This window comes from Anabas testudineus, chromosome 12, assembly GCF_900324465.2.
Source record: "Anabas testudineus chromosome 12, fAnaTes1.2, whole genome shotgun sequence".
Taxonomy (NCBI): Eukaryota; Metazoa; Chordata; class Actinopteri; order Anabantiformes; family Anabantidae; genus Anabas; species Anabas testudineus.
In genome coordinates, this window is record NC_046621.1 from 1,782,501 (window position 1) to 1,810,112 (window position 27,612).

Sequence of the window (27,612 nt, forward strand, 5' to 3'; positions counted from 1 at the left end):
TTTTATTTAATTGTGCCTTGTTTTTGCCCTCAGAAGCTTTGCACACACCTCCCCTGGTTATTCCCCTCCAGTTCGCACCACACAGCTGCAGCAGATCTTCTGATTACTTGGCCTCAGCTCCACCTTGCACGACTGCAGCTGCTCGGCTAAGCCGTGTATTTGAACACGCCACTCATCTCTAGTAAACAGTCAGGTCATTGTTAATGCATACACCATTTCCACATTGTGTTTCTTTGGCATTTGTACTATTTTTAGTTTCGCGCTGATATCAGATACATGTGATACATGTTGTTCTATTTAAAGACATGTTCTGCTGTATAAAAGAGTACAGAAGAGCTGCATAGAAAGTCCCTACACTGATGTCATTTACGTGGCTTAAAGTTATGGTCAAAATGAAAATTAAAATATTACAAAGGATTTAATTATAGGTTTGTGAATGATTTTGAGGCAGAGTAGGCTTCGTGTATTTCTATTATTAATAGATGAAAAGATATTTATCAAAATATGGGACTTCCTACTAGATTTTTGTTTCAACTTTCAGTTTCTTTTGTTGTTTTTTCTTCATTTTAATAAACTGAAAACATCATTTTAATAATTCTTCCCAGCAGCCATCACTCTGTACAATCTCTCCTCTCACAGTATATTTTATCTTCAAGAGAAAACAAGACTGCACCACATGTAATAATACATGACATCTGTTCAAGACTCGTGTTCTACTGTATGTTACATGTACTGTCTGTGTATTCATGTAGTATATACAGTACAGAATAAACAGTGTAGAGAGCATTATAGAATCACTTTTACACTTTATATAATAATTTGTATTATCTGTATTCTATCTTACTTTATCAATCTTTTATTGTGTCTATTACTTTAGCTGTATAATTCATATTTATCTCATTGTCTCGTTTCATGCTTCGTGATATAGCTACTGCAACTCTGGGATTAATAAAGTACTATCTGTGTATGCATCTTGCTATTTTGCATCTTATATCTTTTGGTCTTTCTGTGTGTTGTTTTGTATGTGCCCATCCTTTACTCCTTTTTGCAATAGTAGGAACGCATTTCAAAATATTTAATTCACAATCCAACCACACGAACATTTATACTTGCAGACTTTATTCATTCATCTCCCCCAGGTCAGTTTATTATGTTCTTTTGGATCTCTTGTGGCGATATCTGCGCCTGTGCCGCTGAAGTGAGGTTTTTCTGCCCCTGTACATAAGCCTATCTTTCAACAACCATTACATTTATTTGCACAACAATAAATACAAATTATGAAGTTGTAAAATACAGCACACAAAGGAAAACAACATAAGGTACAGTAACTTCTGCGGATTATCCTAATGATTATTTACTGAAAACTAAACGTCAATATACAGACATACACAGGAAATGACAAAATATAATTAATTATACATGATAAAAATATGCTCTACTTTGCAGTGAATGTTTGGCTTGTGCATGTAATGTGGAGATTAACAGATTTCAATAGGTGAACTACTTCACTAGTATGCAAGTTAAGTTTATTAGTATTAGTAGTTTATATTTATTTTACATCCTGCAAGCAGTCACAAATCTAAAAGTACACAGTATACAGACATCTGTACTACAGATATAAATTATAACTATACTAATAATACTAATAAAAACTGAATGAATAACCAGGGCTTTAAGCTGTATTCTGCCTGTAAAGACTATACATTAAGAGCACTGCTGCAAAGTCAACAGGAGACAGTACGTAACTTAAAGCCTTTTACCATCAACAGTGGAAACACTCAGAGATGAAATTGTGTGTTCTCCCTCATCACTCCTTCTCAGCAGTTTATCCATAATCTTCTTAAAGGTGCCACTGAAAGCAGGTGTAGAGAAGTAATACACCAGTGGGTTGAGGACACTGTTGAAGTAAGTGAAACAGACGCTTGTGTAGAACGCCAGGTTGACCTCTTCGAAGTATCTGCACTCGCTATACCATACCTTGAGGATCCATACAGCGACGCGTGAAACAGTGCTGGGAAAGAAACAGGTAACAAAGATCAAAGCCACAGCCAAGATAAACTGAACAGCTCGTTGGATTTTTCCTTTTCTGTCCAAAGTCCTGTTTCTCAGCTGCCAGGTGATTCTGGTCGTGCAGAAGGCGACAATTACAGCAGGTAGGAAAAACTGGACGATATAGAAAGTGTTGTGCCAGGTGGAGAGGGGGCTGAAACCCATGCAGATGTTAAAACTCTCACACTGTGTACGGTTACTGTTGTAGAAGAAGTGCTTATCAGCAAGAAGGTATCCGGTGGCGAGTAAAATCAGACCCCAAAGACCAAGGGAGACCCAAAGAGCGTAGCCCAGGCCCATTCGGTTGATCCAGTTCTGTGGACGGACAATCTTGAAGTAACGATCAACAGCCACAGCTGTGAGGAAGAAGATCCCCGCTGCACGGTTGGCAGCAAGCAGAAAGAGCAAGACGCGACACGGGACGTCGCCGTAGATCCAGTTTTTTCCACGTCTGTAGTAGTCTGCTCTGAAAGGCAGGCAGAACAGAACAATGGAGTCTGCAACAGCCAGGTGAGTCAGGTAAACAGAGTTGGGCTTCCATGTGTCCATGTGAAACATAAACATCCACAGGGCAACAAAGTTCCCCATCAGTCCAAAGATGAACTCCAGGATCAGTACTGGAGGCAAAACCTTGTCCAGGATGGGCGCTTCGAAGGCGCAGCACGTCTCTGACTGTGTGAGATTCATCCTTTGACCGGTCAATGAAACACAACACCAATCTGCTGCTCTAACAGTGTCAATACAGATATGTTTCGCGAGATGACCTCTCAGGTAGGCAACCGTGGTCGCGCTCATGCAAATGATTCTCAGGAACATTAATTCCTAGGCGGAGTGAACATTTGTGCACGCACTATCTGTGGGGAAGTGGTATTGACCCAGAGGAGCATGGAAACAACTGTAAATGTTATCTGTCTGGGGAGTGTGTCTTCATTATAAAACTATTATACAGGGGAATAGGTGCACTCATGGGCACTGAGTGGGATGCATGATAAACAAGTAACCTGCGGCCATTTAAGTGACTGAGATAAAGCAGGTGAGTACAACAAATCATACCCCTGAAAAGGAAAACAACTTTAATGTTTTGAGAAATCAGACACATTGAAAAGAAAAACTGTACAGGCGAAAGAGACTGAAATTTATTAGCCTAGAGTTTGCTTGAGTGAACAACATTTGGGAGGGTTTCACGTCATACCACACCTTTGGCAAACGAGAGAAAGCAGCTATTAACTAAAAAAATGCCAAGTGAGTGGCCAAGTCCGCAGCTTTTTATGTACAGTAAATAAAATAGGTATAAAATGACTTAATGTGTACATTTGGCCAGGTTGTCGCTGTTACAGGTCACATCCATTTCAGTAAAAGTGCATATTTGGTCTTCACTTCTTGACTTCACCCAAATCATCAATGCTGTCATCGTCCACCTGCAGTGAAAAGATAAAGAGACCGAGTTCAATATTTGAGCAATTACAGAACACTTTTTACATAAACTTTTTCTAAATGATAGGAGCACAGGAAAAAAAGAACAGTTTTTAACACAAGGTTGAACTTGTGTGTGCGACTGACATTCTCCTGATAAGTTAAGGACTGTAGCGTTTTCTAAGGACACTTAAACACTAAAACTCTGGAGCCTTTTTTTGTTCATAATAGATGTGGAACAAACTATCAAAAATCTTGGAGTTTGCTCTTTCTCAGTTATTTTAAGTTCGTTTTACAAATCATATTTTTTCTAGAAAAAAAATATATTACGTCAACAAGATTTATTCCTATTAAATCCAAATACAGCTGATTCGTATCAGGATTATATGACGCGGCCCTATGGGTGAATTTTGCATCCAGATTTTTCATCATTTGTGTAGCAACATTTTGGGTATTCAGTGGAAACAAACAGCGACAGAGTGACTGACAAGACACAATATGTATCTATATATGAAAATGCGGAAACTGCAGCTAATATGCAAAGACACGTAGAGAACGACCACAGAAGAGAAACCAGCTTTGTTTGGGTTTGTGAAGAAAAAAACAAACATTTTCAGTGCTTCCATACAGTTCTGTCATTTGATAACTCAGTCAGTAGAACTGAAGTGACATTCATTATTAGTAATATTGATGAATACTGATATCTGATCTGTGACTATTGTACAGATCAGACCAGACCTGAGCTTGTGTGTGTGTGTTAAATAAATGAGTAAATAAACAAAGAGAAATCACTATGCAACATGTTTAAGACACCAGATCATTCTGAAAGCTCACCTCAGGCCACTTCTCTTGAATGACATCGATTATGTCATCTGTAAAATCTCCCTGAATGATTATTTCATCCTCTGCTGTAACTGAGGCACCACAAGAGAATTTCTGGGCAAAGAATCGCTGAGCCTCTTTGAGATCAATGTCTGCAGGAGAACACAGGATTTATGTTGAGAATAAAGAAAATTATGCATCAATGTGTGTAAAAAAACAACAACACAAGTCTTACCAAATGTTGCCAGGCCACACACCCGTGTGACATATTTCTTCTTGGCCCTTGGGATTTTCGCTATTGTAACTTTCTGAGGCACCGTCTTCTTTTTCTGTTTGATCTGGCCTCTTCCACCTTAAAATGTCAAACAAACCAGGCTCATGATGTTACTACACTAATATATCTTTAAACACCAATAAGCTACGATTTTCTCAAAGTTATAATTCTTAATTTTGATTAAATCAAACACCTTTTTGATTCTATTTATTTTGGCTTAATTTTTGTGCAAAAGCCATTCAGTGTTTTATAATAGTTTCCACTAGAAGCTGTGGCGTCAGATTCAGATTTCCTGGAGACACAAAACAACATCTAATACAGTGTTATCTTTTTAATTCCCTGTCACTGATAACATCATCACTGTTCATTGTTTACTCTCTTAATATTCTAGAGAAAGAAGGAATAACACAAAGCAGTCACAATGAGCTGTATGCAGCTTTACTGGGGTTAGGGTATTTGTTGTGAAAACTCCCAGCATGTAGGTGAGAATGATCAGTAAATCTGATAAAAACAGCCGTTTTGTTTTTGAGCACATATGTTAATATATAATATAATGTAGCATATGGAAATGAGCAATTGTGACAAGTCGGAAGGCTGCATGGGACATGTGTGCATGTGTGGAAAGAACAACAAACCCTTTCCACCATTTAAAAAGATAATGTTACCATCCCAGTATATAGAAAGTCAGGCAGCACCCTAACTGCAGGATTAGCAACACTGCTCACTAACAAGTCTCTTGTGAAAACGGTTCAAACCCCAGAAGCAGTCGTTCCTATTGCCTTCGCAGAAAAGTGGCTGACCCCGGGTATCAATGTTTTTCAGTTTTATGCAAACAGCAGATGAGATGTTTAAGAGCAGTTCTAGACTTTTGGCAGTGACTGTCACTACAGCCATGTAGAGACCGACAAGAGCCTGATGAGCATAAAGACAGAGGCTGCAGAGAGCATAAAATTAGTGATTCAATAGTTAGTGATAGTTCAGAACCCTAAACAACTGTTGGGATTCAATCCTAAACTAAATATTTCCCTTGGAATTAAAAGTTTAGTTTTTATTTTGCCAAAATATCTGCAGCACTAAACCATACATAAGGTTATCACCAATGTCACTAAATAAACTCTGAATTGTAATGAATTAGTCAAACATAATTTACTCTGATAACACTGAATTAATTTCCTTGTCTCTATCGGACAACAAACCTCTCTTCTGTTTCTTTTTCTCCTCCTCTTCGCCTGCAGGAGGAGCATCTCCAGTGCCGGGCTGCGGTTTGGGCGCATTCGCTGCCGGGCCTGAGGGTGGAAACAAGACAGTTAATCATCAAAATCAATCCAGCAACAGTTCATCCTGCGTTTCAGATGACTGGTAAATGATCATCTGTATAATAGTCTCTATTCCGTTGTTTTGGACTGTGTGCCTGGAATACTTTTTCTAAATTAAAGGTTAACATCATTAAAGAAGTTTAGAAAAACATCTCTTTCATATTATATAACCTTATTATGAAGACATTTGCAATTCTGCATACAATGTAATTAGCCTTGTGGTAATTATACTGTATTATTTCTAAACTCTGCACTTAAAATGACACCTTCATGTACTGTATGATTTTACAGCATACAACTGTGTTGTATCAAAGATTAAAAGGAAAAGATGCATCTGAGCACTATGTGAATCCACATTTTTATTTCAATTTAAATTATTTTCACAGATTTGTAAAAAAAATGTTTTTACTTTGTCATTATGTGCTTCTGTAGATTGATCCATTTCAAATGAAATACACAGAATAAAAGGTGTAAAAGGTAATTACTTTTTTTAATCCAATGCACATACAGTTTATTTCAATATTGATATATTACTTTTGGAATTTAGGTTAGTTTAAGATTTTGGAAAAAAAAATATTATTGCAAATCATGGACAAAGCATCTAGAATCTTTCCATTTGATGGTCTGTTGCATCCACAAGTCTGAATATGTCATTAATTCTGCCTCAACGAAGAACATAAAGATCATAATGATAAAAAAGAGAAATGCTACATGTTACCACATTAAAGATTTGTTTGTTGGTGGTTTTTTGAATTAACAGAATTTGGGCAAAGAAAAATAATGAACAATAAATATGTGAGGATGATATGAGAGTTAAGCTATAGCTCAATATTAGAACATAAACAATTACATATATTTCTTAAATCTGTATTTCCAAGCTCTCTTCTTATGCCACAGAGTGAAGCCTGTGAACTCTTAGGAAAGTTAAACCTTTAAATCTTATATGACACTCACCAACAGTCATCTTGGCAAATACATCTGGAAAGTTCTTCTCAAGCCACTGCCTACATTTGGCTGGCTCAGGCATGTACTCACAGTACTGCAGACACAACAGTGCAAAAGCAGTTATAGCTTCAGAAAAGGCAAATTCTTCAGTGTTTTGGTGAACTGGGTCACCAGCACATATTAAACTGTTTGTGATGCTTAACTTAATAGCTAAATAAATGAACTCACTTCTGTAGGCAGAGAGCACACTGCAAAGAGAAAAGAAAAATCACCATCACGTTTTGAAAAGGCACCAACATTAATCCTGTAAATGTGCTAAACTGAATACAAGGTTATACAATATGTTATATACCTCCACAATAAAGAACTTTCAGTGGGTACTTTGAATCAGGGTCAACCGTGCCATGCTCTGAAGAACCAGATTCCATCTCAGTAGTAGCCATCACAAATTATCTAGATGGGGAAAAAATGAATTAGGGTGTGTACTATAAAAGCTGGTAAATCTGAGCCATCTGCACACATTCATATAAAAAGGACTCAGTTTTATTTGACCTACTATTTACAACAGAAAAACATCAATTCCTCACATGCAAGAAAATTATGCAAATATTAAATTTCTTCAAATATGACTATAGTGATTAGTCAATTTCCAAAATAGTTTCATATTCTCGGGATTAACTAAGCTGGTTCAATTTCACAGGTTAAACAGAGGATTCTATTTGCCTTGACTGTATTGCAATCTATATGTTAGAAGTCATATAAAATTAAATGTGGTAGACTACAGAATTAAATTATGTTAATTTAAGGGTTAAATAAATCCGGGATGAAATCCTAAAGCTTCCACTTCACATCAAGGCTGTTTCGGGTGTGTTATTATTAGACACTGGCGCAGACATGAATGAACAAGCCTCCTGACAATATTTCATCATGCTAGCTTGACCCGCTCTGCGCTTTCAATTTACTGTCCGCACAGACCCGAAGCATGAGCAGGACTTAGCTAACATCAACAAGCAGACTTATGTGAACTGAAACACGTTAAAATGTTGTCTACTTCAACAGATCATGAGTAGTTGGTCTGATAACATCGAATAAGTCAGCAGAACTAGCTTTAGCTGGCAGGCTAACACATGCGGCTGCTTCATAGTGGTTACACTAACAGATCGTTTAGCCTCGAATCTTTACACTTACGCAAACTTAGTAATATTTAACTTTGAATATGTTACAGCGGAGACAACGTGTAAGCTGCCGAATACCTGATTTTAGTTTCAACGATGTAATTCATCAGATAATTTACGCAGCTGTCACCGTTAGCATCCCAGTTCAGTTCAGTGAACATTAGCTTAACGTTACAGGAGAACTGAGCTAGCGTTAACCGTTAACGCACCGTTAACTGAACAGGCTCTGCTGCCAAATAAAGACAGAATAAATCTCCAGTTACGTACCCCGCTAAAGAAACTCTAAATCTGCTGTCTGGTCAGTAAAGTTGCTCGCATCATTAGCATTAGTTGGACTTTTAGTAAATCATCCTTATTCAATAAGGTTTAGCTTGCGTACTTTGAGCACGCCTGCTAACGCTTCTTCTATCCCTCCTGAAAAGATTGGCGCACGGCGCTAATGTGCAACAGCGCCCCCTCACGACCACACAACTAGTGGCGTAGCGTAGTAGAAAATATGTTCAGTATTTATGAATATTCTCACATTTCTTTACTTTAACATACTAAAATGTGACTGATGTCAATAAAAGGAAAAGGAAGGAAATTAAAGAAGAGTTAAAGAAGAGTAATAAGTGTTTTGATTTGAGTCTCTTCTGAATACATACATTTATTTTAGAATATATTTCTTCATACACATCTAGGGATGTTGCTCAGAAAATATGAAACATACATGTAATGTAATATGATTAGAATGTAGCTACGTTATATAGACATGACCGCTGAGAAAAGGAGATTAAAAACATCTTTAGTTGTTGTATTGTACAGATTTATTTATGCTTTATTTTATTTTGGACGTTCATTAAATATTATTTTGAAAAGAACTCCCAGCCCTACTGCTTCCGTTGGTGTGACGTCATCGCCCAGTCCCTGTTTTCACATTTAAGTTCAAAAGTTAAAAAGCTAACGCTAGTTCAGTTAGCTGTTTCTGTTTAAGTTAGTTTAAGTAAGAGTTATTCAGCTGGTTTTATTTAGATTACATAATGGAGTGTACCGTTACATCGAGTTGTTTAGTCAAAGATGCTGAAAGTTAGTAAACTTAATAAACCCTAACGTTAACTGAATACAGCTAACAAGCTAACGAGTTAACTGGTATGTTACCAAGAGATGCTAACAACAAGCTCAATACAACAATGAAGGCAGCGTTAACGTGACTGCTGGAGAAAATGCGAAGAGTATGATACTGTGATGGACGAAGGGAGGAGATTAACGTTACCCCCTACATATGGAAGAGCTCCAGTCTGGTTAAATGGTAAACATTCACAGCTGATAGTTAGCTAACATCAGTGTTTTCTTTTACAGCAGCAATCCCAGAACAACCAGTCTCAACCACCCAACCTCCACTTTGACTTTTGTTTCAGATGCATCAGCAGAGCTCTGGCACAGCACTCCAGTTAAAAAGGTCAGCGGCATTAGATACTTTATTAAATGTCAACTTAATCCACTTAAATAATAAATGTCACTGCATAATTGTGATGTATACACCTGACAGACACTAAGCTTACCTACTTACATCAGTGTAATCCAACAGGGCTTCAATAAATTCTCATTGTGTTTTTGAGAGGTGCTGAATCAGCTGTATAACCATTTTGGAGGCTGTAGTCCCATTTGTCATGGTCTCCTTACTTCATAGGAGACAGTCCCACATTGATTCATGTTGAGATTTGTGAATTGCTTGTCATTATATTGAGAAGTGTTTCTGTTTAGTCCACCACATTTATATCAATCAGGGGAAGCAAAATAACAGAAACACCCCTCTATAGTGGATTGCAATTCAGAATACATCCTCTGAAATGATAATAAAGTTTACAGCTTAAATATTTAAGTGATGATTGATTAATTGATAATAAAATAGTTGTTAGTTGCAATCCCAATAAAGTTTAATCAACACCTATCTGAAAGAGTTAAAAACTGAACATTATCACAGCACAGCAGAATTGATTTATTAGAATATTAATTTCAGCTAGATGTACCTCATAAACAGACTGTACTGAGTGTACATAATGACACGTTTCAGACAAATGGGGGTGTTCCACTGGATACAAGCCAACACTCGGTTATTAACAGTTTTAAGATGGAACAATGCACCAAGAGTACCCCTATCCCACCGGATACCAGATGTCACCACAGCTCTCTGGAAACTGAGGTGAGATCAAATTTACATTGGAGTTTATTAAATTTGGTTTGTTGGTTGAAACCTTGTGCAGGCTGCACATATGTGTTGCTATAGTGTTGTGAGGTGTTCAAGGAAAGCATAACGTGTAGGTCATGCATGTTTCAAAAGGCCCTAACCTAAAAAAAAAAAAAGTCTGTATCAAACCATAGATTTTAGAAACGTTACATACCTACTCTGCCTTTTTTCAAAGGAACAGAACATGGTTCTAGTTTTGTGTTCCTCTGTGTGTTTTGCTAAAGTTTCCTGTGAGTGATCAGAGTGGCTCCACCATCCAGAGGCAGAGAAGGGAGCTCCAGCTGCTGATGGCTGAGCTGAAGGACAGGGACAGGGAGCTAAACACCATGGCTGCTTCCCACCACAAGCAGCTACTCTCCTGGGAACAGGACCGCCAGAAGGTGCTCGCCTTGGAGCAGAAGTGTGCCCGTTTGGATGGTGAGGAGACAGAAACCGTATCTTTGTTGACTCGACCCAATGTTTTTTACTACGCCTGGCTTCCAGGTTTCAGCATCACAACTATAAATCATGTTCAGTGATTAAATACCAGTAAATGATTGTTTTGAATCTGATTATCAAGGACTGCAACTTAGAATTACGGTATTTCATATTTTCCTTTATTATGATTTAGTTGTTTTTTCTATAAACTCTCAGAAAATTCCCTCAAAAGAATTTCTCAGAATATCGATGACCTCTGAAAGTCATTGCTTTATCAGTTAACCTAAACCCAAAGAAATTCAATTTGCTTTCATATGTGATCAAGCAAAGTAGCAAATTTTCACATTTTCTAAACAGTCACCAGAGAATATTTCCTGTTTTTGTTATATTTAGGGATTTGTAAAAATGTGTAGGTGTGCCTTCGCATCATTTAGCCATGTCTTATTTTCTGCTGCTGTGTTTTTGTTCAGAGGAGTTGCAGAAGCGTAATGAGGTGATCAGAGTTCTGACTAAACATGTGTGCGTGGTGGAAACCAGGGAGGAGGAGGTCCAGAAGGAGCTCAGAGTCGCCCAGCAGCAACTCTCTGAGCTTGAACAGAAAAAGCAAAACATCAGCCAAAAATGTCAAGACTTTGAGGTATAGTGTAACAATAATACACATTTTATAGCCTTTTTAAAAATTTTCTCTCCAGAAATTCTAAGCTAGTGTCTTTCACTCTGTCTGACATCCCCACCCTTTCTTTGGAAGTTGGCCTTAAATACAAAAGATCATTCTGAAGATGTATCTTAAAATATATGATCTTGCAGGAGAGTGTGTGGGACTGAGTCAAAATAAAAGGATTGTGTTCATAATGATGAAAAACCACACACTCTGTTGAGAAAACCGTCTTGTATTTAAACAGCTTTTCAGTATGTCGCTGTCTGTTTCCTCATACGTTTCATACTTGTATCTAAAGTATCTGAACCTTGTTTTTTAGGAGAAGAACCAGAGTCTCAACTCCACAGTCATGGCTCTGTCCACTCAAGTTGGCTCTCTGCAGGTTAGGGAGGAAGAATTGAATTCCATGCTCAAACTTAAGGTACATTAGTAGACCAGTTATTTACTTTTTACATGTATACAGTATCAGCTTTGGTCAGTGGCTTAACATAAGTTGTGTTTGCGTACTCAGGACAAAGACGCGACTGAAGCCTCTAGTCATATACTCGACCTCAAAGGACGCCTACAAGACCTGGACATGTCTCTAACGCAGAGTCGCTCGCGAGAGAGCAAACTCCTGAGAGACTTGGAGGAAAATAAGCGTCGTTACCGAGAAGCCAAGCATGAGGTGACTCACCTCAAAGGTAAACGAGTAAAACTTCAGCTGTGTAGGTACAGGACCCAGTGTGTTTTCCTTAATCAAGACTTCTAGTCAGCTATCTGAAGTTTGTGTTTTAACCTGACTACAGTTGCTGTTTCTGTGTCAATATGGAATAAATTGACCTACAGACAAAGGTTTTTAGCGTCCTTCAAAAAAGTGCTTTTCCAATCACCAAATTCCTCTGTCCTCATCTTTCTGGTGTCACAAATACCGTGTGGTGGTGACATGTGACAATGTCAGCAACCTCCTCAAACCGACCCAGAAAAAAACTCCCATTTTTCGCCACTGAGAGAAAGAGGTCGAGTTTTCTTTCTCTCTCTCTCTCCTTGTAAGTATTTTTGGGACAATAAAAGCCTTTATTACAGACATTTACAGTGAAATGGCAAGAAAAGAAAGAGGGAGAGAGAGAGCAGCTGCACTGGACTGAGGACCTCCCAACCCCAAATCTATGTGGGTGGACTTGGTCTTTTTCCAGGAGGCCAGACTACTTTCAGAGAGGGGTGGGAGCAAATACACCTGTCTGTTTGAACAAATGCACGTCTTTGACGTGAGACTGGCACAGCAGTTTTTGTATTTCCCTCTGAATGACTTTTTATCTTAGGTGTGACCAGTAGAACAGTTACAAACATGGATGTCTTCAAATGTCTTTAAAAGAAAAGCAAAAATCTAATTTAAGCAAATTTAGTTTTATTAAAAATAATTTAAACATCATTTAATAATCCGAATAATTACTTAGTTAATTTTATGCCTGACTGAATCTTTATACAAATAATCAGTTCAGCTCTTATTCTCTCCTGTGTCACATTGTGTTTGTAGAGGAGCTACAGCAGCAGGTATCACACAGCAGCACCCAGAGGGAGGAGATGATCCGTCTCAAGCAGGAGCTCCAGCTGCTTCACAGAGATCTGGCCTTATCAGGTAAATTACTACACTACATGCCACGATAGATGACCATCAGCTGTGTTTTCTGTTTTGGGATTTTACTATCCATTTATTAAGGATTAAGCTGTTTTAATCAATCTTTTTTATCTGAAAGCTCCTGTAAAAGAGACCTTTGGATAAATAAAGTTCAATCCAGATAAAAGCTTTTCATGATTTTAGTCGCAATAGGACTGTCGCTAAGGATTATTTTCATCATCACTTATTAAGTTAACAGTGATGAATACTGAATGTATGCAGTGGAATTACACTTCTTAGACTGGTTAGCAGGAGCATGTGGAGATGATCCATCTCTGCCGTTCTCTGCACTAAACCTTGTTTTGTTCTGTGCTGTGGATGATTTCTGGTGCCAGCCTTTGTTGCTCCTGGCTGAGATAAGTTCAGTATTTAATCTTTTACACCAGGGGAGGGCGACAGCTGGAAGGATGAACTGCTACAACTGGCTCATTCCAAACAGGAACGCACCATGTCTGAACTCCGCTGCCTACAACAGGTACGGTATCAAACGTGGACACTTGAGAGAAGGAAAGAAAGAAAATGTACTGTACTGTACTGTAATAAAACACCTCATCACATTTAGATCAGGAAACACGTCTTTCCTCGTTCCTGCTGCTCCACACACTTGCTGACATAAGAGTTGTGTTTCTGGTTTGACAGCATAGCCCAGAGTGTTCCTGCATGTTCGTCACCTTGTAGCTTTGGATCATTGTCCAGATCACTAGCAATGTTTTTAAAGACACTGAAATAGAAAATCACTTTATTAAAGTTCTGATAATGAGATCTTCTGAATCTTATCTTATCTTAACCAAGATGCAATAAATAATACAGCGATATTATGAATAAAACATTAAATTGATGATGTAGCTTAATTCATTTTCACAACCTCCAACTCTGTGTCTGAAAATAAATATGGTGTTTGGGTTCCAGGTGTGTGAGAATCAGCGGAATGACCTGCAGCTGCTGCAGCTGAACCTGGACAGTGCCCGTGAAAGCTTGAAGGAGAAGACGAGTCAAGGACTACTGGGCAGGTGAAGAGTGTACGAGTGTAACGTAAAAACAAAAGGAACAATATGGGTTTTAAAATCTGTTCATTCATATTTTGTGGCTGTAGAGAAGCTTCGGTGGAGTCAGTGGGGACAAATAAAGAGCAGCCTTCATGCAGCCAGAGTTCAGAGCCCAAACTAAATGAAGCTCCTGACCTTCTAATACCAGAGAGACAGGGACCAGCTGAGCGCAGGGAGCACACACCTCCTCAACTAAAACCAAGAGAAAATCACAGAATGTCCAGCTTGTACATCCTCAGCTTTTCTGCACATTCACAATCTAAAGACAGTCTGCAGACATGATGAGACAGATACTGTGCACAGAGAAACAGCTGCTAAACTCAGAAAATCAGTGCAACACATTATGAAACATCAAGAACTATTCGGACCTCCAAAAACCACCAAGACCAGGCAATAGAAGAGCAGGCGAGACGCTGACAGACTTTCAGTTCAGTTCCAGCTGATTAAATATTAAATATCACTTTAAACAAAGTGTGAAGGTCTGTTTCATTAACACATATTCAGCTCATTTAATGACTAAAATGTAAAAGTGATGGGTAAATATTGCTGTGTATGAACAACAGGCTAAATCTACAGCATTTTAATAACAATAATAATAATGAATACTTTATTGATCCCCTTGGGGACATTGCGGTTGGAAAGCTGCCAGACGAATCCTAAATAGGTCCAAATAGAATGACAGACGTTCACTACAATGAGTGTGATCATACCTGTGATTTCAAGTTAAAGCTAATGAACGAGGTAATAAATAATTTAAGTGTAGTTGTTAACTGGAATGAACTGACCTGATGTCTCTGTGTTTCAGCCAGGATCAGTCAACATGTAACTGTCTCAAGAACTCACGACTTGTACACGATATCACCACTTTACCAGCAGCCTGTCTGCACGGCCTGGTAAACGGCACCCTGGGAGTGGATGTAAGAAGAAGCAGCGTTGAGTATTAAGAACAATACTGAAAATGAATAACCCTGTTTCCCCAAATATAAAAAACCCTGTGTCCTTCTTTTACCAGGCTGATGATCCTCTGTCCAGCTCTTCTCTGCAGCAGCTGTTAAATGAATCCAGGCAGGTTGGCAGCTTGAGACCCCACAGTTCTGGTCTCGCTATGAGCTGTGGAACTGCTGAGCCTCTTATCTTCCATAACTGCCGGACACCCCACCACCAGCAAAGTACCCCGAAATACAAGGTAGAGGAGTTCCATCTTTACACCGGACTTCTCAACCTGAAATCATTTATTTTTATACTTTATTATCACTTAATTTAATTGTTGTATTCTAACCAATGTGGGTAAATATTCCAGAGCTTAGAGGTGTGATAATAGACTGCATGTCAGTGGATTAGTAAAAACTAATAATAAGAACATAGTCGTGGTCCCTGCATCGCTCACATATGGAAATGAGCTGATAAATCTCCATAGCAACCAGCTCAGACAGGCTGCAGGAAGCTTTGTGAGGAGTTAATTGGAGTTAAATTGGTCTCTTGTTGCCTGATTGCTACTTCTGGGATTGCTGTGATAATATCAGTTATGGCTAGAGAACCCTAATTAGTAATTAACTTTTATGAGAAGTGTCATCATCCATATTCAGTATTTTTGATGAGGGATTTGTCCTGCTGGTTTACAATTCTACCTACTAGAAGCTGAGTCAGGTTCTTTACCCTCTCCTGTTTTATTCCTGGTATATTTCTCATTTAGCTTTTTTAATAATAAGAATCATATTTCTGTTCCAGACAACACACACACACACACACACACACTGTGTGACAAACAGATCGATGAAACTGAAAGACTGTAAACTACTGTGTCCATGTAACAATACTAAAACATGCACCCTCCACATTTATTTATTTCATCTTTGAAGTATTCTCTCTCCAACTGTGTGAAGCTGTTGAGTCCTGGAGGATTCTTTTCCTCCTCCCACGGCTCAGTTTCAGTCCTTTTCTCTGTTCCGGTTTGAATTAAGTTGTCTTTTATTTACATTTGGATTCACAGGGTGTGTCCTCAGAGGTGTAAAATGTTCCATCTTTTTAGTTGAGGTGTGTTAAGAAGACATGACAGCCTTATTTATTTATTTTCTTTTCAACAGGCCAGTGAAACTCCACCCAAATCCTGCCATCAACACTGCACCGTCCAGCCACAGGGAGGTCTCCACACTGACTGAGGAACAGATTTGTTTTAACCAAAGTGACTTAATGTTATTTCAAAATCAGTGTTACAACATAACCTGGAACTGCACACAGCTACAGGTTGAGCTGTCTCTCAGGAAAATTATGAAGTGATAAAAAAAACCTTTTTATCGTCTTAATGTTGTTTTAATCTGATGAAAGTGTTATCCTGTGTATTTTCTATAAACTATGATTATTTTAAATGTAGTAGAATTTACAGCAGAGTCATTTTTTAAAATCTAGTTTCTAAAGGTGTATTGTGTGGAGTTGGTGAGATGTGAAACCTGTCCTACAGGGCTGTTGAGTGGTGTGTTCTGTTGTCTTTCCAGTTTCGCTGCCTACAGATTTGTCCGGTGACTCAGAGGAAAAGTGGAGAGCAGTTAATAGTTGTCACAGTTTGTAACTGGGACACGGTGTCACTACCTTTGATAAAATATTTATACTTAAACTTAATACGAGTCGTACTTTCTTGTTGACAAATCAGATCTTCTATTAAACTCATTTAGCGATTTTTTTTCCCGTGTGCGTTTTTACGCATTTGGTTCAGTGACTGGAGCGGTTTTACGCACGAGAGAAAGGCTAATATGTTAATTTGAAGAGGAGAGACGAGTTAAATGTGCGACCACTGTGGATTCAAACAGTTGACTGATAGATTGTGTGGACGACAGTAGCACCATGAGCAAAACGAAGAACAAAAATGAGAATAAGACGGAAAAAGCTTTGGCTGCGGAGAAAGAGCAGTTTGGTAAACAACAGGTAGGATAATTATGTTCATCACGACTAAATTATAGTTTGTGTCATTTGTATTAGAAGTGTTTCATATATTTATTTTAGCTAATAAAATTCAGCATGTATGTTTCAAACGTATTTTCTCCAAGTTCTTATTTAACTTGAACTGTAGAAGGCGCATTATAAAAAAATCTAAAGTGAAGCTCTAAATGTTGGCGCACAGAAAATCCCTCGGTTAGACTAAATCCAACTGTTTGTTTTTAGAGTGGAATCTGTTTCTACAGTCTCATGTCAGCCTGCAGGAAGGTTTTTGAGTTCTGGTGTTTTTGTCTCGTTTCTTTCAGCTCCAGAGCATCAGCAAAACTCTCACCTCAGCTGAAACACCACCCAAAGAGAAATATGTGCGCAGTATCCTTTCACCCCGCATTGATCAGTGTCACAATAGAAAACTGGAAATGTGTCCTGTGAATTTAATATAAATGAAACTAGGTGAAAACCCTGCTTCAGCACACAGCTTACATCCCCACTACAACAGTGGGAAGATGCTGAACAAATGATCCAGCTGTGGATCACTGTTCAGTTCAGTTTGGAGGTCATATATCTACTAATTAGAAAAAATAAGAGTAGCTGAGGTTGATGGGGATCTCACTGGATTATGACCAAATAAAAAGAAAACAGCTGACCAGGTGATGACGCTATTTGAAGTGTGACATCTCACCTCAAACACACAGGGAAACAAAAAGGTGTTTGTCACAGACCACAGTGTAAAACAAAACGATTTATAGGTACACAGAACCGTCTTTGGGCAAAACACAGGGCTTCAAGTAACAGCTGCAGCTTCTCCAGAGGAAAAATCCAAAAACTAACCACTCAGTAATGAAATGAACTCGCAAGATGGTCTGAGATGGTCAGTGGTCAGAGGCAGTCAAAGAAATGATATCATTAGCATTTTGGAGTTTTCTTAACAGCTGTGAAGATATCATCTTGGGAAGTCATAAGGAAGGTGGCGCTACCACCTTCTGGTCCTACACCCTGAATCTGCCTCTGTCCAGCAACTCCATGATCAGCTGGAAGTTCTGCTACCTGCTGCACAAACTGCTCAGGGATGGACACAAAAACGTACGTTCTCCCCCAGCTTTCTGTCTACCTCTTCGTCTTTACCATCGTCCTTTTACACGTGTTCCTTTCATTTTCTTCTGTCTTTGTTTGATCTACAGGCTGTTGCAGATTCTCACCGACACTGTCGCAACGTCAAAGATATGGGCGTCCTCTGGGTGAGTAGCTGCTGTGAAGCAGCTTGAGCAGAGGTGGCATGAATACACATTTCTACTCCAAACTTCTCACTTGGTTTCATTTAAAATACTGTTTAAGGACAAAATAAATAAAAGCATTCAGTGTTTCCTGTGTAAATAAAGATTAGTGAAAAATCTAAATATCAATGTGGTATCAGAACTTTATTCTTTCACTGTGGATGAATCCACAAACTGGTTTCTGCTCTAATTCTCTAATCTAATCCAATTTATTGTTCTTTCTTCCAGGGAAATTTGCACGATCGTTACGGCCACATTGTCGCCTTGTCAGCCAAATTCCTCTGCCTCAAAATGGAATTTCACAAAAAGGTAAAAGTTCTGTTATGTGTATAGATTTTATAATTAAATGTGACAAAGTCGAAATGATAAAACATGATTTTTATATAACACACTTAAAATATAAAATACTTTCACAGCACAAAGTCATCCCAGGAAACTTGGAGGCCAGCGATGAGACTCTGGAGAGGGAAGCAGGAAGTGACATGAGCAAAGTGTGAGTTTTCTACACTTGACCTACATCTGCTGTTAAATATGTGGTTAAATATTCTCCATAAACACGGTTTTAATCATTGTAGGTTGGATATGACACAGGAGCTGTTGGATTACTTTGAAGCTGGACTGAAGATGGCTGAGACAGGTTAGTCCCTAAATTCAGTGTAACCATCTCAAAACCATCGATAATCAGTTTGTCAGGCAATTTTTTACTTATTTTGTTTCTTGTGTCAAGTTTTACGGCAGCTTGACACTAACGGAGCCAAATCCACCACCCCAGCCGGACAGTGCAGACTGACACCTCTGATACCGCTCATACTTGACTGCAGCTTTCTTTACCACTTCTCTGTCCGGTTGCTGTTCAAACTTCACAGCCGTGAGTGACGCATAAGTTTTTTATTTTTACATTTTCAGTTTTTTTCTTCACGTAATCCTTAGATCACGGCTCACATGAGCCATATCTCTGCTTCACAGGCATCTCATCAGATGTTCTGCTCGGACATCGAGAGCGGTTTCGTGATCTTTTTATGAGGTAGGTTATTAGTTAGAGAATCATTGAAAAACAAATGACCCTTGTTGTTCCAGTGCTGTCAGAGGAGACTGTAAACGGACAGACACTTTAAATTCATACAAGCCTTAATCATATGTCTATGACCAAACTACAGACCAAGTCCAAAAATAATGTATCATAATCCAATTTTCAAGCAACATCCACTGTTCACCACAAGACTTCAGGGTTGTTATCGAACCATTATAAGTGAAAATGAACTCTGTGAAGTTGTCTTGATCTGCAAAGTAACAAGAAAATGGGACTTTGGGATCACAGACTAAGTTTCCTCCTGAATCTTTTAAATATCAGTGATGAGAAGAACTGTTTCATTTGTGCAGCTGTCACAGATAAATGAGATATAACATAAGGTTCAAGAACTCAAAGCTGGCTTTGACACTAAAACATAATTTAATTTAAATTTAAAGTTAATATGAGCACACGTAGAAACCCAGTTTGGCCCTTTTACCGTGCATCTCTCTGAGAGCTGTGTTTTCCTCTGCAGCCTCACAGAGTTCTTCAACAGAGCCAGAGAAATGGAGTTCTTTAAAAGTGTCATCCAGATCCCAGATCTCCCTGATGTAAGTAACGTGTTGGACGTGTCCATGCACACAGAAAGTATTCAGACACCTTCATCTTTGCACATTTTATTATGTTGTAAACTTCTTCTCAACTTTCTTGATTTACTTTCATTAACCCACAAAGACAAAGTGAGAATATTTATTAAAATTAAATACTAACATCTCTCATTTAAACAGATATTCAGGACCTGAATTTAATACTTTATTGAAGGAGTTGCAGCCTTGAGTGTTATTGGGTCTCTAAGTCTATAAAATACTCTACCCCATTTAGAATGAAATCCTCATTTTCCATTATGCTAACACGTGTTTTTATTATGACCCCACAGGCTCCTCCGAACTTCCTCCGAGCTGCTGCCTTGGCCGAGTATAAAAAGCCAGTGGTGGTGATGCCCGGTGAGGAGCACCATGAGGAGGAGGACGTGGAGCCACAACCAGAGTTTAGGGATCAGCAACAGACAGCACAGGTACAACTACACACACATGAAAAGGTCAAATATTTCTCTCTTTGTTCTCGTGACTGACACAGGTTTTTTCCCTCATGGCAGTACTATATGTTCAACCAAATGGGAGCACCTGATGTTCCAGTGGAGCACAGAGAAACAGACAACGAGAGTCTGAAGAGGGAGCTAGAGGTGCTCAAACCAGAGCTGCAGCTCATCAAGTCTGAGGTAAGTGCTTAGTCTAGACAGAGGCTTCCAAAGTCTGACACTTTGCTCTAGAAACTATCATCTTCCTTTGGTAATCTGTATTTGTTCACACTTTTGAACACTGGCACCAATAAAATGTTGTTAACAGTTGTTTGTAGTGAACCCATGAACGGACAGACAGCTGTCACTGAAGACAACTTTCAAACCTGATGGTTGTTAGACAGGTTCTGCATCTGGACTCAGTGTCTTCAGAAAAAATGAGTAGAAGTCAGATTTAATGATTATATGATTATAAGATGGATTTTTGAATAGCACAGATAAGTTGATCTCAACTCCCCCTTGGTTTTAAAACACCACCATGCACCTAACTTTCACTTCACACAGTATTTGCCTCACATCTGTCCTGCAGCTGTACCTCTGTTTAAAAACCTCTGCTCTTACACTTATTGCCAATTTGCAGCTAAGTTGTCAACCTGCCTGGATATGTATTGTCTTTATCCAGACAAGGACGAGGACGTAGTTTCCTGTTGAAACACTGATTAAATCTTGTTCATCGTGTCTTCAGGCTCAAAGGTGTGTAACTGAGTTAAAGGCGCAAGTAAACCGTCTGGAAGCTGAAGTGGAGGAGCAACGCACCCACAAACAGATGGCTATGGTAGAAAACGAACACCTGCGGATGGAGGTGGAGGCTTTACGGACCACTAATGTCGCCAATGTCGGGGCTCAGATTGGATTCAAGGAGGCAGACAGTGAGTAGACAGTTGAATTAGCCACACAGTTGTAGTTGAGTCAGACTGAGACTGCATGTCCTCTTTATCTCTGTCTACACAGGTAGAGCGCAGGCAGCAGAGCTCCGTTTTACTCAGCTCAAAGAGAGACACGCAGAGCTGGTTACCAGTCACGCTGACCTCATGAAGAGGGTAAACGGCACAGTCGTTGTTGTTTCTTTTAAAGGAACAGTCAGACAAACAAACAAATATTTAAATCCACTCACCAAAACCTTAAAGAGATTGTTTTGCTGTTTGTGTTTGTGCAGAATGCAGAAACAGTGAAGATGCTCTCCTGCACAAAACAACAGCAGGACGATTTGCTCAGGACCAAAGAGCAGCTGGCGAGTGAGCTGGAAAACCTACGACAGGAGAAGAGAAGCACGGTGCGACCTCATCAACCACCTGATTCAGTCCATTTCAGCTGAACTGACAAGAAAAAGACTTTGATGAATACTGAACTTCTGTTTTCTCTGTCAATCAGGTGAACCAGCAACAGCAGGAGGTTGAACGCCTGAACAAAGAACTACTGGAGCACAGAGCGGAGCTGGCTCTACTTCGTAGTACCCTCGAAAATAAAGACATGGTGAGACTGAAAGTAAAACTACACAAACATCATCATAGTTCTTTAACTTCTATTTCTGTCCTGATCCAGCTCAAGAACTGGTTTCTCAGATAACACCTCCTGGTTCACCTTTTTGTATCGCACCTTTATTTTATGTCCACGTTGTCAATGTCTGTGATATTTTCATCAGGAGGGATCTCAGGTGAGCAGCAGCCTGGCAGCGCTGCAGGCAGAGCGCGACGTGCTTCTGCGCTCTGTCAAAGAGAAAGACACAGAGCTGTCCTCGCTGAGGCTGCAGGCGCAGCAGCAGCAGAGCTCCCTGGATCTGGACAAAGACAGGATCAACAGAGAGCTGGAGGCTCTGAGAGCTCAGCTACAGCAACAGGTAGTGAACGAACAAACCATAAAAAACAACCAACAAATGACCACATAATGATCAAACAAATCACACGACTACCAAAAATAGCCAGTTAATATGGAGTTTGCAGCTTCTACTGTAAATCAAGCTGCTAATCTCATTATGTAGAAAATAGACTCACTTAGACTTGAGTGTTTGTATAATACAGCTTCCTCATTTTACCACTAGCTTTTTATGCTACACTGGGAAAACTGCTGTTTAAAAACTGCTGGACAAAGTGCTGCCTGTGCTCTATGTGTCTAATGCCCGTTTTTCACAGCTTGCCATCAATGCAGAGCAGAGGTTAGAGATCGACAGGCTGAGACGGGAGCTGGACTCAACTCGAGCAGAACTGGCTCGTGCAAACAGCGCTCTGCAGAGCAAAGAAATGGTACAAATGGTTTCTAGTAACTTTTATTACAATGTCAACGAGTCTTTTTGAGATAAAGTGCTGGATATTAATGCACTCACGCATGCTTTGCTCCTCAGAGTGGTACCCACATGAGCAGCACAGTAGCAGGGCTGCAGGCGGAGAGGGAGATGCTGCTGCGCTCAATGAGGGAGCAGGAGGCCGAGCTGAACTCCCTCAGACAGCAAGCTCAGCTGCACCAGAGCTCCCTGGAGCAGGAGAGGCAGAGGAGCAACATGGAGCTGGGAAGCCTCCACGCCCAGTTACAGCAGAAGGTGCTGTACTAAGTTTATAACATTATATGTTCAGTGAAGCTGTTGAGTGGTTTTAAACAGTTAGTTACTGTGTGTGTGTTTGTGCGTGTGTGTGTGCGTGTGTGGCAACAGGCCTGTCGTGAAGGTGAGCTGACCCACAAGCTGCAGGAGGAGCAGTTCTGTCTGCTGCAGTGTGCTGTGGTGGAGGCTGAGGGCATCATACTGGACGCTGTGGCCAAGCTGGACGACCCCGTACACATCCGCTGCATCAGCTCCCCTGGTAAAAACACTCAGCATAAACACACAAGAGCTAAAGAAAACAGACTTTTAATTATTAGGTGTATGTCCATAATCCTGTGTATAATATTTTCCTAACTCTACCTCCTTAGTACTTCACCTTTTCACACAGTTTTCTCACGTTTGTTCTGTTTTTACAGATTATTTGGTGAATCGAGCTGAAATCACTCTGGGTTCTATCGACAAAATGCAGCAGAGCCACCTGGTTTATCTGGGAAACAGGAATGGTGCGTGAAGACTGGTGTGTGTGTGTGTGTGTGTGTTTACCTAAACTCTACCTTCAGAGTTTCTAACGTTTATCTGTTCTTTCTAGATGCCAGTGGTTTGTTGAGAGCCGTCACTCAGTTCTCCCACCTCGCCGCCGACACGATTGTCAACGGAGCGGCGACGTCACACTCTGCTCCCTCTGACCAGGCCGACCGTACGAGACGCACATTCACACTGTAATCGATCGAATCGAAATAGTGACCTACACATTAAAGCAAACGCCGCATCCTGCTTCTTTGTCTGGTGCAGGTTTGACTGACAGCTGTCGGGATTGTGCGACCCACTGCCTGCAGTTCTTGAAGGATCTGAAGCTTCAGGCCACGTTGCAGAGAGCAGATCCAACAGCGATACGCTACACTGTTCAACGCATCCTCACCCTGGGACAGGTGGGACAGAACTTCTGTCTGCAGCCACACAAGCTGCTCTGTGAGGCTGATGAAGCTGCTTTTCACTGCTCAGTGAACACATCGCGATGTATTAATCATCTGGTTGTTTAAGAGAAAATCAACTTTTTTTAAAGCTGTATGATTCTTGCTCAGGATTTGTGTCCAAAAGGTCAGGATGTGCTAAAAGAAGAGCTGGGAGACATGGTGGATAAAGAGATGATCGCTACATCCACTGCCATCGAAGAGGCCGTGCTGCGTATGGACGTAAGGACAAACAGACAAACATGAAGGTGACACACTCTGGACACGCGTACACCTTAACACATCTGTTTCCATTATTGCTCCACAGGAGATAATGAACCAGGCAAAGAGAGAAACTACTGGTGTTAAGCTGGAGGTCAACCAGAGGTCAGGTGAATTCTTAATTGTCTTAATATCTCTCTCATATTAAATTTCTCACCTGCAGCTTTTATTGTTGTGTTTCAACACAGTATCCTGGGATCCTGTTCAGACCTGATGAAGGTAAGAAGTCTGTCTATGTTCAGATCATTTTCTGGGAGCTCTTGATTTAGTTTACTGTGATTTTATGTGATGTGCTCTGCTCTCTCCTCTGCAGGCTGTTCACATGTTGGTGACCGCTGCTACTGACTTACAAAAAGACATAGTGGAAGGAGGCAGGGTGAGTTTCAGATCTACTGCTGCACCAGTTTTTAATCAACTCTCTCAAAGAATTGATCCTTTATTTTCTCTGTCCAGGTCTCAGTCCGTTAATAACTGTTATAATAGAAATAGTCAGTGAATTGTGTTTATTACACCGACCTGAGAAAGCGACTGAATGCATGAGACCACAGACAAGTGCTGCAACTCATGCACGTGTGATGTTCTTCCTGCAGGGAGCAGCGTCTGTGACAGACTTTTATGCCAAAAACTCTCGTTGGACAGAAGGACTCATCTCTGCCTCGAAGGCTGTGGGCTGGGGCGCCACGCAGCTGCTGTAAGCATCACACCCATCCAAGCAGACACATGTATCATAGTATTAATCTTATTATCTCAGCGCTGGCTGTATGGTGTTATTGTGTTTGTGTGTTCACCTCTGTCAGAGACTCGGCTGACCGGGTCGTAGGTGAAAAGGGAACATACGAGGAGCTCATCGCAAGTTCACACGAGATCGCTGCGAGCACGGCTCAGTTAGTCGCTGCCTCCAAGGTACAAAACACATCAAGTGCTTCTGTTGAACTTTAATATTATATATAATAACAGCGTTTGAGTTGTTCTTTTCTTATTTTTGCTCTAAGCTTCTCAGACCTCTAGTATCCAGCTGTGATGCTACATAATCTGCTTAACTTGAGTTAAATATCAGCGAAATGTGCATCATTTAGGTTAAGAACATGTTGTATGTTTCTAATTTGATGAACGAGCCCTCAGAGAATAAACACATCTCGATGCAGAAATGTGTTTTTAACAACATCTTACTTAATTACTGTATAATAAGGTCTTGGTGTGATCTACGTTTTCAGGTGAAGGCTGATCGCAGCAACAAGAAGCTGCACACGCTGCAGCAGGCATCGCGGCATGTGAACGACATGGCTGCAGTGGTCGTCACCTCCACCAAACAGGGGCAGCAGCAGGTCTCCGACCACGGTGAGAGAAGGAATCCAAGATAATCTCCCCTAAGCTCTGTTTAGGGTCTCTACCAGCTCCTGGAGAGGAAACATCGGCCTCTTTAGCTGTTTAGTGTCCTCTTTACTGGAAGACACTCAAAAACACTAACAACTATGAATTAGTGCGACTTTAACTCTACTTTAATGTTGTCTTTACAGTTGTAATGGACTTCTCTGGCATGTCTCTTATCAAGTTGAAAAAAGAGGAAATGGAGGCTCAGGTGAGGTTTATTATTTGCCAAAACCTGGACTAGCTCCACTAATTTGAAACAGTCTTGGTGTCTGAGGGTCTCTGCAGACACTCACATGCGTTGTGTTCTCTGAACCTCTCAGGTGAAGGTGCTGCAGCTGGAGAGCCAGCTGGAGCAGGAGCGAGTCCGTCTGGGGGAGCTAAGGAAGCGCCACTACGATCTTGGAGCCTCTGAGACTGTCAACGAAGCAACGGACGGAGCTGATAGCTTCCCACCTCCGCCGCCTCCCACTCTGCTCGACTCGACGCCAGTACCTCCTTCCTTTTCTCACACACAGCCTTACCTGAACACTCAGAGCTTAGCAAAGCCCATTGCGATCACTCCCACACAAACGCAGTCCTTCTCTCTGCCTCAGTCCTACACACCTACAACCACCTACACAGCTCCTCAAACCTACACCTCGTCCCAGCCCTACATCCCCACTCAGCCCTACACACCACCTCAGCCCTACACACCACCTCAGCCCTACACACCACCTCAGCCCTACACACCAAGCCAAAGTTACTTAACACCTCAGTCTTACTCTTTGTCACAGCTGACATCACTCCCACCCAGCATCCGTCAGCCTCAGCCCCCGTCTCAGCCCCCCTCTCAGCCCCAGACCAGCCGCACAGCGCACACAAAACCAGCCTCAAAGAAAGCGAACATCTTTTCTAAATCTGGAAACTTGCTGAAGAACGCGGTAAGTGACAACTCTCACTTGCTACAGCTGAATATTCATCACACTTGAGTAGAAGATATATTTCTATTTGTTTTTTAATTACAGTTCAAACGTGGTGAAACTGGAACGGGGAATCCTGAAGCATGACTGAAATAAAGGACGTGATGATTTTACTTTCACAGGTGACGGACGTGTCCTTTAATATGTAAAAAATATTGGTTTTAACTTAATTGTTTTCCCGACCCTCTAAATGATTTAGTACATGTGACACATATTATTGTACAAATTAACTGCAATATTAAAATACTTTTTTTTAACTTGGTAATCACATTCAAGCTGACTGCTGTTGCTTTGTGCACCATGTCAACACTGGGTTAAATAAAAATACACTGTTTTAGTCATGGACTCTTGTAGGAGACTGTTTCTACGTCTGGTGTAAACAGAATAAAGTAAATAAATGAAATGCTATCTTCTCTATTCTTAAATGTGTCTATTAGTCATATAGTTATATAGTTTAGGTGTCCTTAGTGTTTCTCTGTCTCCTGCCATCTCCTCATGCAGCCATCACAGACCCCATCCAGACCTGCTTTGCAGTACTTTACTAGAGTATTTCCATTTTATGCTACTTCTACTCCACAACATAGAGAGATTTAGTTACTTTTACAGATATAATCATGTAGTATAGTGGATTAACTACTATAGTAATACTTAAAGTAGGTACACAGATATTTTTCTTTACTTTTGATTACTAGAAATTTTCTTTGCCATAATTTCACCTTATGTACTTAGTACTTGAGTAAAGATTTGAAGTGGAGTATCTGCATTTGTACAATGTCAACTGGATGCAATCCTCCTGTTCATCTGATCATCAAGTTTGTTTAAAACACGTTAAAATCAGAACAAGTGAAGCAGCGACCTCATCAGTCTGTGTGTTTGTCATGCGCAATACAAAATGCTAAATCACCACCATGGAAGTGGCACTGGAGACTCCCACAGGAACCAGGGAGCGATGCGTCAAGGTGGAAAGAATATGATTCAAAACTAGAGAAGTACTGAGAAAACAGCGCCTTCAAAATGAAAGCCAGGTGTTTTGTACAGGTACAAAAAGCAATTCTATTAAAGTTGTGGAGTAAATACACCAGATGAACAAATACTGGTGACCCAGTGTGAGGCAACATAACCTACAGGAAACATTTATACACTGTACAATCTTTGCTAAAATAGAAACT

At 40.2% G+C, this 27,612-nt stretch overlaps 4 protein-coding genes across 6 annotated transcripts; 2 read left to right on the top strand and 2 right to left on the bottom strand.

Moving 5' to 3' along the window:
* Nucleotides 1–1,117: 1,117 nt before the first annotated feature.
* Nucleotides 1,118–3,018, bottom strand: LOC113159705 (hydroxycarboxylic acid receptor 2-like). 2 transcript variants are annotated; one of them, XM_026356558.1, is made up of 2 exons: nt 1,978–3,018; nt 1,118–1,897 (listed from the first exon to the last, which is right to left on the bottom strand). In XM_026356558.1, exons 1-2 carry the CDS (start codon nt 2,863–2,865, stop codon nt 1,841–1,843), a joined length of 945 nt encoding a protein of 314 aa, XP_026212343.1. In that variant the 5' UTR covers nt 2,866–3,018; the 3' UTR covers nt 1,118–1,840. The 2 variants fall into 2 exon arrangements, with proteins under 2 accessions (XP_026212343.1, XP_026212342.1); XM_026356557.1 differs by having other exon boundaries at nt 1,118–3,018.
* Nucleotides 3,019–3,108: 90 nt separating this feature from the next.
* On the bottom strand, nt 3,109–8,419 carry denr (density-regulated protein). Its single transcript, XM_026356559.1, has 8 exons — nt 8,262–8,419; nt 7,172–7,272; nt 7,048–7,067; nt 6,829–6,913; nt 5,755–5,844; nt 4,520–4,636; nt 4,297–4,436; nt 3,109–3,467 (listed from the first exon to the last, which is right to left on the bottom strand). The coding sequence occupies exons 2-8, from the start codon at nt 7,260–7,262 to the stop codon at nt 3,423–3,425; spliced, it is 588 nt and encodes a 195-aa protein (XP_026212344.1). The 5' UTR covers nt 7,263–7,272; nt 8,262–8,419; the 3' UTR covers nt 3,109–3,422.
* A 467-nt stretch (nt 8,420–8,886) lies between these two features.
* Nucleotides 8,887–16,195, top strand: ccdc62 (coiled-coil domain containing 62). 2 transcript variants are annotated; one of them, XM_026355546.1, is made up of 13 exons: nt 8,887–9,282; nt 9,392–9,432; nt 10,048–10,176; nt 10,446–10,638; nt 11,109–11,275; nt 11,616–11,717; nt 11,808–11,979; nt 12,813–12,914; nt 13,340–13,428; nt 13,863–13,963; nt 14,805–14,916; nt 15,012–15,185; nt 16,084–16,195. In XM_026355546.1, exons 1-13 carry the CDS (start codon nt 9,219–9,221, stop codon nt 16,156–16,158), a joined length of 1,521 nt encoding a protein of 506 aa, XP_026211331.1. In that variant the 5' UTR covers nt 8,887–9,218; the 3' UTR covers nt 16,159–16,195. The 2 variants fall into 2 exon arrangements, with proteins under 2 accessions (XP_026211331.1, XP_026211332.1); XM_026355547.1 differs by lacking the exons at nt 14,805–14,916; nt 15,012–15,185; nt 16,084–16,195 and adding an exon at nt 14,047–14,470.
* A 612-nt stretch (nt 16,196–16,807) lies between these two features.
* Nucleotides 16,808–26,784, top strand: LOC113159057 (huntingtin-interacting protein 1-related protein-like). The gene is made up of 33 exons (XM_026355545.1): nt 16,808–16,918; nt 17,236–17,299; nt 17,868–18,010; nt 18,109–18,165; nt 18,430–18,510; nt 18,618–18,694; nt 18,777–18,838; nt 18,929–19,069; nt 19,168–19,225; nt 19,746–19,821; nt 20,148–20,285; nt 20,367–20,489; nt 21,034–21,217; nt 21,300–21,388; nt 21,505–21,621; nt 21,720–21,821; nt 21,991–22,185; nt 22,478–22,588; nt 22,687–22,881; nt 22,993–23,140; nt 23,298–23,384; nt 23,471–23,578; nt 23,674–23,810; nt 23,964–24,074; nt 24,160–24,218; nt 24,302–24,332; nt 24,427–24,489; nt 24,704–24,804; nt 24,911–25,016; nt 25,328–25,451; nt 25,631–25,692; nt 25,805–26,404; nt 26,489–26,784. The coding sequence occupies exons 1-33, from the start codon at nt 16,838–16,840 to the stop codon at nt 26,528–26,530; spliced, it is 3,873 nt and encodes a 1,290-aa protein (XP_026211330.1). The 5' UTR covers nt 16,808–16,837; the 3' UTR covers nt 26,531–26,784.
* The last annotated feature ends 828 nt before the right edge of the window (nt 26,785–27,612 follow it).

What these genes read in the sequence shown, in the direction of transcription:
- LOC113159705 (XM_026356557.1), bottom strand. Translation starts at nt 2,865, where the DNA reads ATGTTCCTGAGAATCATTTGCATGAGCGCGACCACGGTTGCCTACCTG.
- denr (XM_026356559.1), bottom strand. Translation starts at nt 7,262, where the DNA reads ATGGCTACTACTGAGATGGAATCTGGTTCTTCAGAGCATGGCACGGTT. An exon ending in TGTGCTCTCTGCCTACAGAA is followed by an intron (nt 6,914 to 7,047) that starts GTGAGTTCATTT and finishes TTGTGTCTGCAG; the next exon opens with TACTGTGAGTACATGCCTGA. An exon ending in TTCAAGAGAAGTGGCCTGAG is followed by an intron (nt 3,468 to 4,296) that starts GTGAGCTTTCAG and finishes TTTTCACTGCAG; the next exon opens with GTGGACGATGACAGCATTGA.
- ccdc62 (XM_026355546.1), top strand. Translation starts at nt 9,219, where the DNA reads ATGGACGAAGGGAGGAGATTAACGTTACCCCCTACATATGGAAGAGCT. An exon ending in ACAGCACTCCAGTTAAAAAG is followed by an intron (nt 9,433 to 10,047) that starts GTCAGCGGCATT and finishes GACACGTTTCAG; the next exon opens with ACAAATGGGGGTGTTCCACT. An exon ending in ATTCCATGCTCAAACTTAAG is followed by an intron (nt 11,718 to 11,807) that starts GTACATTAGTAG and finishes TTGCGTACTCAG; the next exon opens with GACAAAGACGCGACTGAAGC.
- LOC113159057 (XM_026355545.1), top strand. Translation starts at nt 16,838, where the DNA reads ATGAGCAAAACGAAGAACAAAAATGAGAATAAGACGGAAAAAGCTTTG. An exon ending in ACTGAAGATGGCTGAGACAG is followed by an intron (nt 18,839 to 18,928) that starts GTTAGTCCCTAA and finishes TCTTGTGTCAAG; the next exon opens with TTTTACGGCAGCTTGACACT. An exon ending in ACATAGTGGAAGGAGGCAGG is followed by an intron (nt 24,490 to 24,703) that starts GTGAGTTTCAGA and finishes TTCTTCCTGCAG; the next exon opens with GGAGCAGCGTCTGTGACAGA.